Source organism: Pygocentrus nattereri, chromosome 28 (genome assembly GCF_015220715.1).
Source record: "Pygocentrus nattereri isolate fPygNat1 chromosome 28, fPygNat1.pri, whole genome shotgun sequence".
Taxonomy (NCBI): Eukaryota; Metazoa; Chordata; class Actinopteri; order Characiformes; family Serrasalmidae; genus Pygocentrus; species Pygocentrus nattereri.
Window position 1 is genome coordinate 2,289,306 of NC_051238.1, and position 16,711 is coordinate 2,306,016.

General features: G+C 44.5%; 1 protein-coding gene across 1 annotated transcript in view; it reads right to left on the minus strand.

The window, feature by feature from the left end:
* The window catches only part of sin3b (SIN3 transcription regulator family member B), a 32,901-nt gene that overhangs the window by 9,095 nt on the left and 7,095 nt on the right, over positions 1-16,711 (minus strand). Inside the window, exons 5-14 of the mRNA XM_037535586.1 lie at positions 15,672-15,824; positions 14,317-14,439; positions 12,005-12,094; positions 11,281-11,399; positions 10,695-10,905; positions 10,178-10,294; positions 8,639-8,877; positions 6,325-6,508; positions 4,027-4,351; positions 1,808-2,176 (exon numbers count right to left, since the gene is read on the minus strand). Coding sequence (XP_037391483.1) covers positions 1,808-2,176; positions 4,027-4,351; positions 6,325-6,508; positions 8,639-8,877; positions 10,178-10,294; positions 10,695-10,905; positions 11,281-11,399; positions 12,005-12,094; positions 14,317-14,439; positions 15,672-15,824 — 1,930 coding nt within the window. The remainder of the gene's footprint in view (positions 1-1,807; positions 2,177-4,026; positions 4,352-6,324; positions 6,509-8,638; positions 8,878-10,177; positions 10,295-10,694; positions 10,906-11,280; positions 11,400-12,004; positions 12,095-14,316; positions 14,440-15,671; positions 15,825-16,711) is intronic.

Below are 16,711 nucleotides of genomic sequence, written 5' to 3' on the forward strand. Positions count from 1 at the left end.
CCACACAGTCGCTCTGACAGACTGTAATACACTACAGGAAGCGTAGGGGGCGATACGGCTTCTACTGCTTCATTTAAAAAGCTCTATAATGTTCATATGATCCACACAGTCGCTCTGACAGACTGTAATACACTACAGGAAGCGTAGGGGGCGATACGGCTTCTACTGTTTCATTTAAAAAGCTCTATAATGTTCATATGATCCACACAGTCGCTCTGACAGACTGTAATACACTACAGGAAGCGTAGGGGGCGATACGGCTTCTACTGTTTCATTTAAAAAGCTCTATAATGTTCATATGATCCACACAGTCGCTCTGACAGACTGTAATACACTACAGGAAGCGTAGGGGGCGATACGGCTTCTACTGTTTCATTTAAAAAGCTCTATAATGTTCATATGATCCACACAGTCGCTCTGACAGACTGTAATACACTACAGGAAGCGTAGGGGGCGATACGGCTTCTACTGTTTCATTTAAAAAGCTCTATAATGTTCATATGATCCACACAGTCGCTCTGACAGACTGTAATACACTACAGGAAGCGTAGGGGGCGATACGGCTTCTACTGTTTCATTTAAAAAGCTCTATAATGTTCATATGATCCACACAGTCGCTCTGACAGACTGTAATACACTACAGGAAGCGTAGGGGGCGATACGGCTTCTACTGTTTCATTTAAAAAGCTCTATAATGTTCATATGATCCACACAGTCGCTCTGACAGACTGTAATACACTACAGGAAGCGTAGGGGGCGATACGGCTTCTACTGTTTCATTTAAAAAGCTCTATAATGTTCATATGATCCACACAGTCGCTCTGACAGACTGTAATACACTACAGGAAGCGTAGGGGGCGATACGGCTTCTACTGTTTCATTTAAAAAGCTCTATAATGTTCATATGATCCACACAGTCGCTCTGACAGACTGTAATACACTACAGGAAGCGTAGGGGGCGATACGGCTTCTACTGTTTCATTTAAAAAGCTCTATAATGTTCATATGATCCACACAGTCGCTCTGACAGACTGTAATACACTACAGGAAGCGTAGGGGGCGATACGGCTTCTACTGTTTCATTTAAAAAGCTCTACAATGTTCATATGATCCACACAGTCGCTCTGACAGACTGTAATACACTACAGGAAGCGTAGGGGGCGATACGGCTTCTACTGTTTCATTTAAAAAGCTCTATAATGTTCATATGATCCACACAGTCGCTCTGACAGACTGTAATACACTACAGGAAGCGTAGGGGGCGATACGGCTTCTACTGTTTCATTTAAAAAGCTCTATAATGTTCATATGATCCACACAGTCGCTCTGACAGACTGTAATACACTACAGGAAGCGTAGGGGGCGATACGGCTTCTACTGTTTCATTTAAAAAGCTCTATAATGTTCATATGATCCACACAGTCGCTCTGACAGACTGTAATACACTACAGGAAGCGTAGGGGGCGATACGGCTTCTACTGTTTCATTTAAAAAGCTCTATAATGTTCATATGATCCACACAGTCGCTCTGACAGACTGTAATACACTACAGGAAGCGTAGGGGGCGATACGGCTTCTACTGTTTCATTTAAAAAGCTCTATAATGTTCATATGATCCACACAGTCGCTCTGACAGACTGTAATACACTACAGGAAGCGTAGGGGGCGATACGGCTTCTACTGTTTCATTTAAAAAGCCTCTGTAATGTTAACTCTGTAACACAGGAAGAACAGGCGGCAAAACGGCATCTATTATTTCATAATGTTAAGACAGAACAGGAGTTTGTGTGTTTGTGTACATTCTTACTGGGCTGTTTAAGCCGTAGCTCCATGGCTAGATCCGTGGCCTTGTCCCGGCGTCCCTCCGCCACCAGGACACGCTCTGCGCTCTGTTCTGCTCGATGCTCCAGCAGCTGCCGCTCTGCCTGCCGGTAAACTCTCAGCAGCCGCGAGCACAAAGTCTGGTGCAGCCGCAGGAAGAAGTACCAGTTATTGTTAACGAAAAACAGATTATATACTCCGTCCAGCTCCTTCTGCTGCTCCTGCTCCTCCGACGGCTCTTCCTGTGCAATCGGACCCACGGAGGCATCCGTAGAGTTACAGCGCCTCCTTCTGGCCTCACCGTTCAGCTGCTGCTGGCCTCCTGCTGCTCCTGCTGACACACCTCCTCCTAGGCCTGAAAAATAAATAAACAACAAATATATTTTAACGAAGAACCACAAAGACAAGTAGCACCAGTGGTAGCTGGTACAAACGGGCTAGTATGACTGCGCTCTCTCCATATTTTATTAAAGAATTAAAAAAAAAAAAAACTACAAGTACCAGAATTATAGTATTTACCATTCACAGGTGATCACAATCTGTGTTTACACTGATCAGGTGTGACATTCTGACCACCTCCTTGTTTCTACACTCATTGTCCACTTTACCAGCTCCACTTACTGTATAGCTGCACTCTGTAGTTCTACAGTTACAGACTGTAGTCCATCTGTTTCTCTGATACTCTGTTACCCTGTTCTTCAGTGGCCAGGACCCCCATGGACCCCCATGGACCCCCAGAGAGCAGGTACTATTTGGGTGGTGGATCATTCTCAGTACTGCAGTAACACTGACATCAGGATATAGTAAGTGGAGCTGATTAAATGGATAATGAGTGGAGACACAAGAAACAAGGAGGTGTTCATAATGTTATGCCTGATTGGTGAGTGAGTGACTCGATGTGTGTGTGTAGATAGAAGGGTGTTCCTGAGTCTACGTCCCACATTATTTATTTGTTTCGACGTAGCAAAAATTCTAAAAATAGTATGGCTTTCTGTTTCAGCCAGTTAAAAAAAAAAAAACAACAAAAAAAACAACAAAAAAAAAAAAACAACAAAAAAACAAACACACCTCACTCAGTTTTTTCCACTTCAATAAAATCTCTTTCCATTAACTTACATTGAAAGTAAAGAATGTTTTTGCCCTCTGCTGTAAAGCTACTTTGGTAGGTGACGATGAAAAAAAATAATATTGGCCAAAACTTAACAAGTTACACCAGATTTGACCAGCAGGGGGCAGCTGCTTATAAAAACATTACTTCCTCTACAAAAAAACCCCACACAACTCGGGAGCTTACCAGCAAACTAATGCCAAGTAAGCGAAAAACAAAAACAATGTCCCCTGGTGGTCAAAGCTGGTGTAATATGCTAACTTAACCATATTCTTTCCTTTTTATTGTTGAGGTTTTTCAAGTCCCAAACTGTTCAGGCGATGCTAGAAGTATTTTCTCAGCTAGTTCTGCCGTGTTTCACAGACAGGAAAAATAAATAAAGTGGAACTACGACCCTGCCCAGTCTTACCCTTCAGGGCCTCCATAAGGTACAGTAAAACAGAGAGAATGTCAATGCATTGCAATGTTCAAATAAATAAACGCTGTAAAATGCTTCATAAGAAGTCTTTACATCACCTACTGCTAATGTCCATTCGCGCTCTTACAGCATTTGTAGGATAATGTTGCCACCAAGCTTAAAGTGGTGCCAACACTTCAGCTAAGACTTCTTTCCCACTTTGTATCCTTACTGAGTCCTTCAGTAATGATCTGAACTGAAATCTGGCTCTGCTCATGTTGATAAAGACGGCAGTGCTGCGGTGATTGATCTGTTCGCGTTCTATAGCTGTTATAGAGGATATTCTTTCAGCGTGTCCCAATTCGGGGACTGCATTTGAAGGCCGACTGCGTCACAGTTGTGCGACTAGGCCGTGCCATTTCGAGAGCTCCGTCATATGCAGCCAAGAAATGTGTCCGTCTTTTCCATGGCGACGAACGACCCAACGGGGGGAGCGACTTGTCAGGAGCAACGTTTCGTGATGCAGCGCTCGGGCGGGAACAGCTGTGACGCAAACAAGAAATTTGCCGTAGAGCAGACCTCAGTTCATCCTTCGAGGGTCCAAGCAGCTTTTGAAGGACACGTCTTCACAGACCTCGTCCTTCAAAGGATGCAGCCCCTGAATTGGGACACACTGTACACCTGTACTACACAACCTTACCCCCTCCTCCTCCATCTCCTCCTGTGGCTCCACCCCCCTCCTCTCCCTCCGCTTCCTCGTCCGTCCAATCCTCCGTCTCGCTCAGCTCACCGCGGCGGGAGAAGAACAGGTCAGGCACAAAGTGCTGGATGATGCGTTTGATGTGGTCTTTGTCGTCTTTGTGTATGGTGGGCTGCCGTTTGACGTGGTAGATGATGAGCGAGGCGGCGTCCTCCAGGATCTGCTTATCCTCGTAAGTGAAGACCAGGTGTGGCTCACTGACCACTCGGCCCCCTTCACGGCCCTGCTGACCCACACCACCCTCCTCGGTGCTCTGCTCCTGACGCTGGACACATATACATACACACACACACACACACACACACACACACAAAAACACCCAAACTGTCAGAGCGACTGTGTGGATCATATGAACATTATAGAGCTTTTTAAATGAAACAGTAGAAGCCGTATCGCCCCCTACGCTTCCTGTAGTGTATTACAGTCTGTCAGAGCGACTGTGTGGATCATATGAACATTATAGAGCTTTTTAAATGAAACAGTAGAAGCCGTATCGCCCCCTACGCTTCCTGTAGTGTATTACAGTCTGTCAGAGCGACTGTGTGGATCATATGAACATTATAGAGCTTTTTAAATGAAACAGTAGAAGCCGTATCGCCCCCTACGCTTCCTGTAGTGTATTACAGTCTGTCAGAGCGACTGTGTGGATCATATGAACATTGTAGAGCTTTTTAAATGAAACAGTAGAAGCCGTATCGCCCCCTACGCTTCCTGTAGTGTATTACAGTCTGTCAGAGCGACTGTGTGGATCTTATGAACATTATAGAGCTTTTTAAATGAAACAGTAGAAGCCGTATCGCCCCCTACGCTTCCTGTAGTGTATTACAGTCTGTCAGAGCGACTGTGTGGATCATATGAACATTATAGAGCTTTTTAAATGAAACAGTAGAAGCCGTATCGCCCCCTACGCTTCCTGTAGTGTATTACAGTCTGTCAGAGCGACTGTGTGGATCATATGAACATTATAGAGCTTTTTAAATGAAACAGTAGAAGCCGTATCGCCCCCTACGCTTCCTGTAGTGTATAACAGTCTGTCAGAGCGACTGTGTGGATCATATGAACATTATAGAGCTTTTTAAATGAAACAGTAGAAGCCGTATCGCCCCCTACGCTTCCTGTAGTGTATTACAGTCTGTCAGAGCGACTGTGTGGATCATATGAACATTATAGAGCTTTTTAAATGAAACAGTAGAAGCCGTATCGCCCCCTACGCTTCCTGTAGTGTATTACAGTCTGTCAGAGCGACTGTGTGGATCATATGAACATTATAGAGCTTTTTAAATGAAACAGTAGAAGCCGTATCGCCCCCTACGCTTCCTGTAGTGTATTACAGTCTGTCAGAGCGACTGTGTGGATCATATGAACATTATAGAGCTTTTTAAATGAAACAGTAGAAGCCGTATCGCCCCCTACGCTTCCTGTAGTGTATTACAGTCTGTCAGAGCGACTGTGTGGATCATATGAACATTATAGAGCTTTTTAAATGAAACAGTAGAAGCCGTATCGCCCCCTACGCTTCCTGTAGTGTATTACAGTCTGTCAGAGCGACTGTGTGGATCATATGAACATTATAGAGCTTTTTAAATGAAACAGTAGAAGCCGTATCGCCCCCTACGCTTCCTGTAGTGTATTACAGTCTGTCAGAGCGACTGTGTGGATCATATGAACATTATAGAGCTTTTTAAATGAAACAGTAGAAGCCGTATCGCCCCCTACGCTTCCTGTAGTGTATTACAGTCTGTCAGAGCGACTGTGTGGATCATATGAACATTATAGAGCTTTTTAAATGAAACAGTAGAAGCCGTATCGCCCCCTACGCTTCCTGTAGTGTATTACAGTCTGTCAGAGCGACTGTGTGGATCATATGAACATTATAGAGCGTTTCTGTTTAAGTAGACATGCCATATTTTTCCATAATCAATGGCAACAATCAACTAAACAAGTAAATGGTTGCATCCCTAAAGAACATATGTTCTATTTTTCTGTGTCTTGTGTATAAAAGTGAAACACAAAACATTTCTTCTTCTTCCTCTTCTTCTTCTTCTTCGATTGTCCAAGTGTTGTAATCAGCAGCATACTAATTTTTTGAGCTTCGATACTGAGGGCACTAACCCAATTTGTTACAGAATAAGACCCTGAACAATCTAAAATAAAACAGACCATAAAATATGATGATTACAGATGTTTTTATCTCATCTGTGCTATACACGTTCCAGTCCAGCAGGGGGCACACATTACCTCATCATAAATGCTCTCGATCTCGTTGAGGAGACTCTTGGACCTCAGGGCTTTCATGTCGTTTTGTTTGAAGTTGACCCCTTGGTGGTCCAGGGACTTGAGGTAAGCTTTCTCATACTGCTCCCGCCAGATCTTATTAAAGCCCTGCTGGGCTTCCCTCCACTCCTCCTCCTTCGCTTTCAACCTGATACAGACAAAGCACGAATACATCAGCATGGCCAAAACCACCACCGTCACCCATCAGCACCCGAACAGGGGCCAATAACGAACCGGAAATGCAGGAAATACACATTTAAGAAGGGAAGAGTGAATGAGTACGTGAACGAGTGAGTAGTGAATATAGACCTGGGGGATAAAACACCAACTATAATGTAAATCAAACATGTTTTAATAAGGATGTTTTGTGTGTGAGAACTTTCTGATGATGGTCTTAGCAGGAAAGACTTCAACTAGGGCTGGCCGTTTAATCCAAAAATGATCAAAACTCACATTCAGAAGCTCTAACCGACGTAATCTGACCCATCCTTTCCCACTGTGTGTGTTCATGTACCGTCCCCTTAAAACTTTCTACTGCACATGAATCACAAGACTCCGCCACACACCTCCTGCGACATGGAAGCTAAGGCTGCGTTCACACAGCAGGGAAAAGGGGCCTAAATCTGATTTACCCACCAAATCTGATTGTTTTTGTTTGGCTGTTCAGATTATCTTTAAATGTGGTCTGTATGGGACATCAGTCTGGACAGACCAGCTCCTAAACTGACCCACACGCTCTAAAGACCAGAGCGTCACGCTGCGTCACGTCTTCATCCAGAGGTAAACAATCACAACTGCCAACGAACGCCAGTCGCTCCTGGAGGATCAGCTTCATCTACACCAGCATCACAGGAGCCACCATGAAGCTTCACTGACTGACAGCTGGGCTCGTCACCCAGAACGTGTTCGAGCCGTAAAAAGGGCGCGGTCACTTCTTTGGTTCGTGTCCTCGGAGTCTTTAAACCTCGCTTTCAGACTTTTAACTGTTCTTCATTCTCCTGCGGCCTCGTTCTCCTTGAGCATTCAGACGTTTCCCTCAAAATCTCTTCAAACACGGAGGGTTTCGGATCTCTTCTAATTTTGTACAGAAGTATCACCCCAGATGTTTGAGTCTCAGCAGCGCGAAATCATGACAAGTTGGATTGACGTAAAAGCTGCATGAATTCTGATTCAGCTTTTGAGACAATTTACATTACGATGCAGAGCATATTTACTGTACAAACCTTGCCAGTGAACTAAGGGAAAACAAACAAAAAACAAACAAAAAAAAAATCATTCATTAATCGTAATCAAGGTAAAATATTCAATTAATCGTGACACTGATTTGAGCTCATATCACCCAGCACTGACTTCAAGTTAACGTAAACGTGAAGTCATAACTCGTTCTCCTTCGTTATCGTGACGTCTTTATGACAACTTTCTAACTGTGGAAGCCCGGCAGGAGGGTCTCCAAGCCTTTTCTCCCTCCATGATGGGTGGGGGGATGGTGGGAGAGGGAGGAGAAACAGTATAAAATTTAGAAGAATGATTAAGCAAAAGAAAGAATTCTGTTTTTAATTGTATATAAATAAGTAAAGTAAGTAAATGCAGTTCATCATTTTCAATCTACCCTTCAATAAATGCCAAAGCATCAACACAGCAACTGCTAAACGTTAAACTAGGAGACAGGACCTGGTGGGCTTTAGCTTAGCACGCTAACAGCTTTGCTAACCAAAGAACGGGGCTGATTCTGGGTAGCAGATGCTACGGTGAGCTGCTGTTGTGTGCTGTTAAAAAAGGCTAACCGTAGCCAGCAGCACTGCTAGTTAGCTTAGCTAGTGGGCTCTAGATCCAAACACCACAACACAGGTTTGATTCTGACTAACTGGTGTTGCACTGTTACAAATGCAGACGATAAAAGCTCATGACCGAGTTAAACGACCTGAGCGTCCAGAAACTGAACCTATTATAGGGTGCTTGGAGCGGTAGCCTGCTGAGCTAAGCTAACACTCGCCGAATTAGCAGGCTAGAAGTGCTAGCCACCACAGTGAACTAAGTTTAGAGCGTAAAGTTGAGTGATATCCGCAACTGAACATGTTCTGTGGTGTTAGCAGCCGTTAGCCTATTGGCCACTGTTGTGTGTAGTTTTTCTTCTGTATTTCTCGGTCCTGATTTGGCAGCACAGGAAAGCCATAAATGATCTTATGAGTTCACACCATCACAGAACAGAGCTGTACGGCCCTGGGAACCATGTGGCTCTACACCAGAAGAGAGGCCAGACAGAGATATCTGTACTGACCTCTTCAATACTACAGGCACCGCAGTGGCCGGGTTCCTCTTCAGTCCCTCGATGATTTCGGGAGCTTTATCCCCATAGATGCGGTACACGGCACGCCGCTGGATGACCTCAGAGGTGCCACCCAGGCAGTCGTCCAATCGGAAGCGGTCCTGGTCCTCTGGTGAAAGGCGGGCCAGCTTTTTCTGAACGCTCTCCAACACTCGAATGGTCGCTAGGTTGGTCTCCAGAACAACATCCAACTACAGGAAGGAAAGACAGATAAATTATGTTTAAGACTGTGTACTACAGTAACCATGTTCACATGCAGCATAATAACCCATTAATAATCCGACTAATAGCTTAATCGGAATAGAATACATCCATGTAAACACTCGGAATAGTTTAGTCCAACTGAGGCCATTCGGAATGCAGTTTCTATCTGATTGAATGAGGTGGGTAATCCTGTAAATAAAAAAAGGGCTCCAAAGTATCAGCCAGTAGCTTTAAGTGCCAAATAATAATATGCAAAAAATAAAGCTTTTCAACACACATCAGGTCAGCTCTCTGGGTTCCACCATGCCGGATTGTTGTCATACATATCAGCCCTCTTTGACGCATCCAGCTGGCTTTTCTCATTAACAAGATTAGGGAGGTGAATTTGTTGAAGGGTAGCTCCTCACATGCCATCATGCGGGTGGTTGAATGTAATTGTAAGCTTTCTGAATTCTTTCTCGGCTCTTTTTCTCCACGCTGTAGACACTGCACGAGCTAAGGGAGTTTACTAGCACTCTTAGCGATGATGAAATCATGAAATCACCTGCATTTTTATGCATTGACTCTTCATGTTTTTTCATTATTTTTTTTTTTTTTAATGATTCGTTCTTGTTAAGAAATCAAATTTTCCAGCTGTATGTACTTGCTGACCTGTGGAGGGTGTATCCTGCCATTTCGCCCAATGACAGCTGGGACAGGCTCCAGAAGCCCCCAAAACCCAGAAGGAGAAGCGGCTTAGAAGGTGTGTGTGTGTGTGTGTGTGTGTGTGTGTGTGTGTGTGTGTGTCTCTACTTCCTTTCAAATAGAATTCGCAGTATAGTTTACTTTGTTATCATACCTGAGCCATGGACATCCCTGAAAGGCAAGAAGTTCTGAAATCTTGCTGTGGTTGTACTTTTTTCATGAAGTGTTTGAAGTGGACAGTTGTTCAAGTACATCTTTGTGTGTCTTTCTCTGCTTCATTGGTCCCAAGTCAGGCTGGGGTCGAGCAGGTGAGCGACAGAGACTCTACATACCGACATCACTGCAAAAAGCTCAGCTCGGCTCCAGCTCATCTGCTTTGTCAGTCATGGTTTTGCCGCTCTGGTCGAAATCCCCCGAGCACGCAGGCAAGGGCGCATCCATGCGACACGATAGCCCAACAGTTACTATCAGTCGTATCTAGTCGCAGTCTGGAGCCCTGGTAAATTATTCCACCAAACCACTCCCTATACTTAAATCAATTCTGTATAGCAATAAAAAAAACAACATTTTCTTTTTTATAGCTTGGATGATGAGAAGTCTCACCTCAAACCTCTCGTCCTCGCATCGATGGAGCTGCTCTTCATAAGGCGTTTTCTTCGAACTCACGAAAGTGGAATCTTCCGACCAGGATGGGAACGACACCCAGGTATCATTCAGCACCTGCAGGAAGATAAAGGTTTGAGTAGAAGGTACAACCAAATCCCCTACCAGTACAACCGAAACCATCACTGGGTTGTGATCCACATCTGCGTGCAAGATAATCGGACGACTCACTTGGCTGGAGACTAAACTAAATGCCAAACAGCGACACTTGTGCAAAATAAACTGCAGACGACTTAAAGGAACTGCGATATAATGGATTTGCATATTCCATTGAGAACTGCTGGCCAAGGCAAAATACAAACAAGCGTGCTGCACAGGATTCCCTCAGGGAGGCACACAGCAATTTCTCAGACTCAGATTAAAATGAATCAAAATGGTGTAATTTATTCAAAAACTACACTCGAATACATGTTCATGAAATACATGCTCAGGTGAGTGAGCACAGGTGAGCGTGTACCTCCTTGCAGAGAGCGGTGCGGCCACTGCATTTGGGCTGCTGGTATGTTTTTGGCAGCGCTCTGTAACTGGAGCCGAGTCTCTTACAGGACGCGTAGTCCACCTCCCTGCCTCCACCCTCCATATAGCGGTCCGAAAGGCCAGAAACCGAGTGGGAGAGCTCCTTCTCCCCCAAAAACGACTTAAACTGGGTGTACAGCTCTGGAAACTTCCTACGGGGTGGGGACAGATAAGAGTACATTATAGCATGAACTGAATTAACAAAATACTAACGACAAGAAAAATAAAGAGGTACTTCACAGAAACCTCCTTAAGTACCTCTTCCCCCAGTGATATAATACTTATATTAAGAATACACGTTTAAAAGGCATAACCTTAAAATACCAACCATCAGCTTCAGTGAGTGAACTAAAGGGGTCACCTAAGAACAGCAGAGTACAAAATCAAAATATAAAATTATCGGTTTTTGTTGCCTGTTCTGGAGTTTGGCTCTATGCTTGCTTGTTTGTTAAAGTGCTGTTCATGCGGAAGCTTTTAAAATGGGTCACAATATGTTTGATAAACACAGGCTGTCTCTCGGTTTTTACCCTAAAAATGGAGTGACGAGTTGTAGAAGCTCAGCTCCTGACACCACCTCCTGGTTAAAAAGGGCAATGCAGCGCAGGAAGTTCTCATACACCTCCTGGCTCTTAAACAGGCGACGAACCTGAAAGGAGAGAAAACGGTCAAAAAGCTGTGGATGAACAGCAGAGAGAACGGAAAAGCCTCAGAGGAAGATCAAACCTGTAGCAGGACCTGAACCCAAAATCAGAAGGAAGTGTAAAAAAATTATGTTTACTGTTAAATAATATTGGAAGGTCTCTGGTGAAAGTGTTGCTGACCCAAACTAAATTTCTTTGGAGATGATATTGATATTAGTATCAGCACAGCAGTAACACTGACATGGTGGTGGTGTGTTGGTGTGTGTTGCACTGGTCTGAGTGGATCAGACACAGCAGTGCTGCTAAATTGCTGAGAATGATCCACCACCTAAATAGTACCTGCTCTGTGAGGGTCCATGGGGGTCCTGACCACTGAAGAACAGGGTAACGGAGAAACAGATGGACTACAGTCTGTAACTGTAGAACTACAGAGAGCAGCTATACAGTAAGTGGAGCTGATAAAGTGGACAATGAGAGTAGAAACGAGGAGGTGGTCAGTGTGTTATGTTTGAATGGTGTACATGTGTGTGTGAGTGTGTGTAAGGAAACTGAATGGGAGTAAATAAAAACACTGTTGGGTACTGGTCAGGGGTCAGCAGCGAGAAAATACCTTATCAAAGAAGGTGAACTCGCGAAGGACACCATGCTTTCCAACGGAGGCAAACGACTGGTCTTTGGAGCACGAAAACTTCATCTTTTTCTGAAATGATAAAAGAAAAAGAAAGATAAAATCAAGCATGTTGAACTTGTTTGTATTTAAACCACTAGCACCTGACCTGGAGATCTAGTGCCCTTCGATTTGGCTCCAAAAGCACTGATGGAATTCAGGCTTCTAGATGGAAGCTACTGCTTTTGAACTCGGTCAGTCACTTTAGTCCACGTTTATAGATCACGGCGCGTCCGACGCCACATCATCAAACTCCAGCGTTAAATAAAAACCCAAACATCAAACACATCTTTGCTGATCAACTTGCTTCAAAAGCAAAGAGCAGAAGTAAAGTGTGCAGGAACGTCCATGTTCGGCCCGATCCCATTTCACCCCTCGCCCCTACCACTGAGCCCTTAGCCCTCTGTTTTGTGTGTTCACGTCTAGGTGTAGGGGGTCCTGATTCCTGTTGAGATAGAGGGGGAGGTCGAAGAGTGGGGGCTACATTAAGGTGGAATGGGAAAATTAGAACAAGAATCTGGTGAATCTCTGACTTCAGCTTCATATCACTGAAGAATTAGGGGGGGTGATAATAAATAACTGCCCCCCTCTTTGAAGGCGTCTGATCCCTAAATGTAACTAAAGCCCAGCAGTGAGGAGCTGAACTTTCCCCTCCTCTGCTGTCCCTGCAGACGGGCAGGGTCGCCCACAGAGCGGCGCTAGTAGCTGTTAATGAAGTGATGCTCTTTTTATTTGAGGCTCCCATTTCAGAGGGAATTGATGGGATTGAGACTTAGTCTTGCCTATTATCAGCACAGCCTCCTGACAGGAAAGGGTTTGGTTGATTGCCATGCAATACAGCCAATCACAGACTGTTGAAGCATTGAAGTGTAAGGGTAGACAAGTCAAGGCCATGCTACACTCTCAAAGATGGTTCTTCAAGGGTCCGTTATTTAAATAAAAAGGTTCTATATGGAACCATGAACACTCAAAGTCACAGTGCTGAAAAATTAACAAGTCTGTTTATTTTGTTTGTGGGCCTTCATGCTTTCTAGTGATGGACAGGAAGGCCTCGAGGTGGACAAGGTTGAAAAGACAATTTCAACCGATCTGAAGAATCATTTCACCATGCAAATGGTTCTGAGTCTTCATGGTTCTATGAAGAACCATTTTCTTTACCAAAGAACCACTTGTTCAAGAGTATACAACAAAAACAAACCTGGAAGAAACAAAAATGCTTCCTTCGGCAAATGCGTAAGATAAACACTTAAAAGACAGGACGCTGCGAAACTTCGGAAACGTGTCTTCAGTATTGGTGTCTGTAGCTCCCAAACACACAAAGACTAAACTAAAAACCTGTAAAAAGAGTGCCTCCCATTGGACAAATGAAGTGTGTACACCCAGACGAGCAGACGCTGTAACTGAGAAAACACAGATGACCGTCTCACCCTGCGTTCACACCGGCGGCAACACGACGCGACAAGGCGCTTCAATGAGAGCTGGAGATTTGGACATGGTGTGAACGTTGGTGACGTGAAGTGGGTGGGGTTTAACTTTATGCAAATAAGGAGCGAAGCGATGTGGCAACTACCAATAGGAACCGAGCATTGAGAAGCCTAGTATGCGCTTTATCTCCGCCACTGTGAAGCGATGCACTCCTTTTTTGGTTCCTAGATAAATATTCCGACTAGAAATGGAATTACGGAATAATCAAAGCCCAAACGCTGCTTTCCCTTACAAACTGCTGCACGGACAGGGCGGTTAAATAAAAAGAAAGCAGGAATGCATCCCATTAGTGTTTTGCGTCAGTGAAACCATGGCAACTAACAGTCAGTTTGAGTTCGGAAACGACCACAGGTGATGAGCGATCAGCGGTTTTGGCGACAAGAGGCGAAAAGTGTCTCCCGGTGCAAATGCAGGGTAAGAGAGGAACAGATATCCGATAGTCAGTGTAGGTCTGTGTGTGGAGCTTCTGAGGCTGAAACTACATTTACAGAATTTAGCAGACTTACAGAAAGTGCTTTGTCTACCCAGAGAAAGTATCTGAGGAAAGTTGGAGAAAACTAGGGGAGTCTAAGCAGGTAAAATGAAAGAACGTGCACTGTAACCCTGGTTCAGTCGTCCAGGAGAGCAGGAATTGACCAGCCTGAGCAGTAGGATGGGAAGGTATATTACTATTAGATAACTTAAGCCTAAGTTGATGGTTGTCCATCTTAATTAGCCCAAGTCCTGCTCAGTGAAATGTTTCTGAGGAATGGAGAAGAAAGTGGTCTGACCTTTAGCAGGGGGGTCATGTGCGGCAGCAGGACGGGGCGGGGCCGTTTTTTGCTCTGTTTGCTGAGATCTTCCTCATCTGGCTTCTTCACGTGCTCCTTCCCCGTCAGCGAGCCACCAGTGAACTGTCAACCAGCGCAGAGAATTAAACACCATCCCATCAGAACAGAACTCTCCGGTTTAAAACAGTGTTTAGATGGACGGTTAGGCCAGAAACGTACGCCACGCACGTATGCAGAAGCCAACGGCCATGCATGGCTGATGAATTGGAGGTATTTGGCCATTATAAACCTCAGTAACCTCAAGGGGTTGAAGGAGGACAACTCTGCTCGTGTCTAAAACGAGAGCTCATTTTAATTCCAATAGGAACCACAACTGCTTTTCTAAGAAAACGAAGATTAAGTACCATATACACCAGCTCTGCTGGCCTGTGCCTTCGACTGAAACAAAGCACACTGACCGCAGATGAAGGGTCTGGCTGCAGATATGCGCTCTCAGCCTGACATGCACTGCCAGCCTATGGAGTAGTGTAGTCGGTTTTATGAGGAAAAACAGCGAAGCACATACTGCTGGGCAACAAGAGTTATACTTAATGTATATTACCACTGTCGTACTGCTAATAAGGCAACTAAATATGAACCTTTCAAAATAAAAGGCTGCTGAAATTCATGAAAGCCAGGCTGAAGACGATCAGAACCGGTTCCCACAAACTGTAATACTGATTATGATGGCAAACTCCTAGAAAGTCAGACAACATCGTCAGAACTTTGAGGAATTACATTTCAATGTTGTCACAGTGTAGAAAAGCGCCAAGCAGGCAGCGCCGTGGGCACCAAAACAGTACATTATCACAGGAATAAAACCTGATGGCTTTACGGCCTAGTGGCAGCCATCAAGCCCGTTCCCGTTAGAGGCCATTAGGAAACGGTCTGGAATCAGTCTCAAAACACCTGATTCAACAGTCAGAATCCTTTATACTGTGATATCAACCCAATACCATTAGCCACTACTGAAAGCCCCCAGGAACCAGACACTTTTAATGTGTTCTATGATTATTTTCAACATGGAGGTACATTAAATGTAACTCTAGCCGTGTTTTCGATGAATTAATGTCGCTAAGCAGCAGCAGCCAAGAGTTACCATGCCGTAGGGCTGTTTCTGCCGTTGTGGCAGAGAGCGCATGTCTGCAGCCAGACTCTACTGGCAGAAGGTGGCTGACGCACACTACAGCCTCTCTTACTGCTGCATGCATGGGGTAAGTTTCTGGCCTTCGAGTTAAAGATGTTTGGAACTAAATGTTTCCCCCTCTACTGAAGCCACAAAAATGTCCAGAGAAGAAAAAAAATTATTTTCTGACCAGTGATCTCTTTGCATCAGGCAGGAACTGTCCGAATTCAGCCAGCAGGTCCTCCTGACCTTTGAATAGGCTGGCCACTTTGGAGAAAACTTCATCCTCTGTCATTCCCGAACTGCTTCTGCTCCTGTTCTCCTTCAGCTCCAGCTGCTCCTTCTGCAACACAACAAACACACCACAATCACATTACAGCTGCAAAGAAAAGTCGACAGAGATTCCCTAAAATAACAGCTCTCTGTATGTTCATATGATCCACACAGTCGCTCTGACAGACTGTAATACACTACAGGAAGCGTAGGGGGCGATACGGCTTCTACTGTTTCATTTAAAAAGCTCTATAATGTTCATATGATCCACACAGTCACTCTGACAGACTGTAATACACTACAGGAAGCGTAGGGGGCGATACGGCTTCTACTGTTTCATTTAAAAAGCTCTATAATGTTCATATGATCCACACAGTCACTCTGACAGACTGTAATACACTACAGGAAGCGTAGGGGGCGATACGGCTTCTACTGTTTCATTTAAAAAGCTCTATAATGTTCATATGATCCACACAGTCGCTCTGACAGACTGTAATACACTACAGGAAGCGTAGGGGGCGATACGGCTTCTACTGTTTCATTTAAAAAGCTCTATAATGTTCATATGATCCACACAGTCGCTCTGACAGACTGTAATACACTACAGGAAGCGTAGGGGGCGATACGGCTTCTACTGTTTCATTTAAAAAGCTCTATAACGTTCATATGATCCACACAGTCGCTCTGACAGACTGTAATACACTACAGGAAGCGTAGGGGGCGATACGGCTTCTACTGTTTCATTTAAAAAGCTCTGTAATGTTCATATGATCCACACAGTCGCTCTGACAGACTGTAATACACTACAGGAAGCGTAGGGGGCGATACGGCTTCTACTGTTTCATTTAAAAAGCTCTATAATGTTCATATGATCCACACAGTCGCTCTGACAGACTGTAATACACTACAGGAAGCGTAGGGGGCGATACGGCTTCTACTGTTTCATTTAAAAAGCTC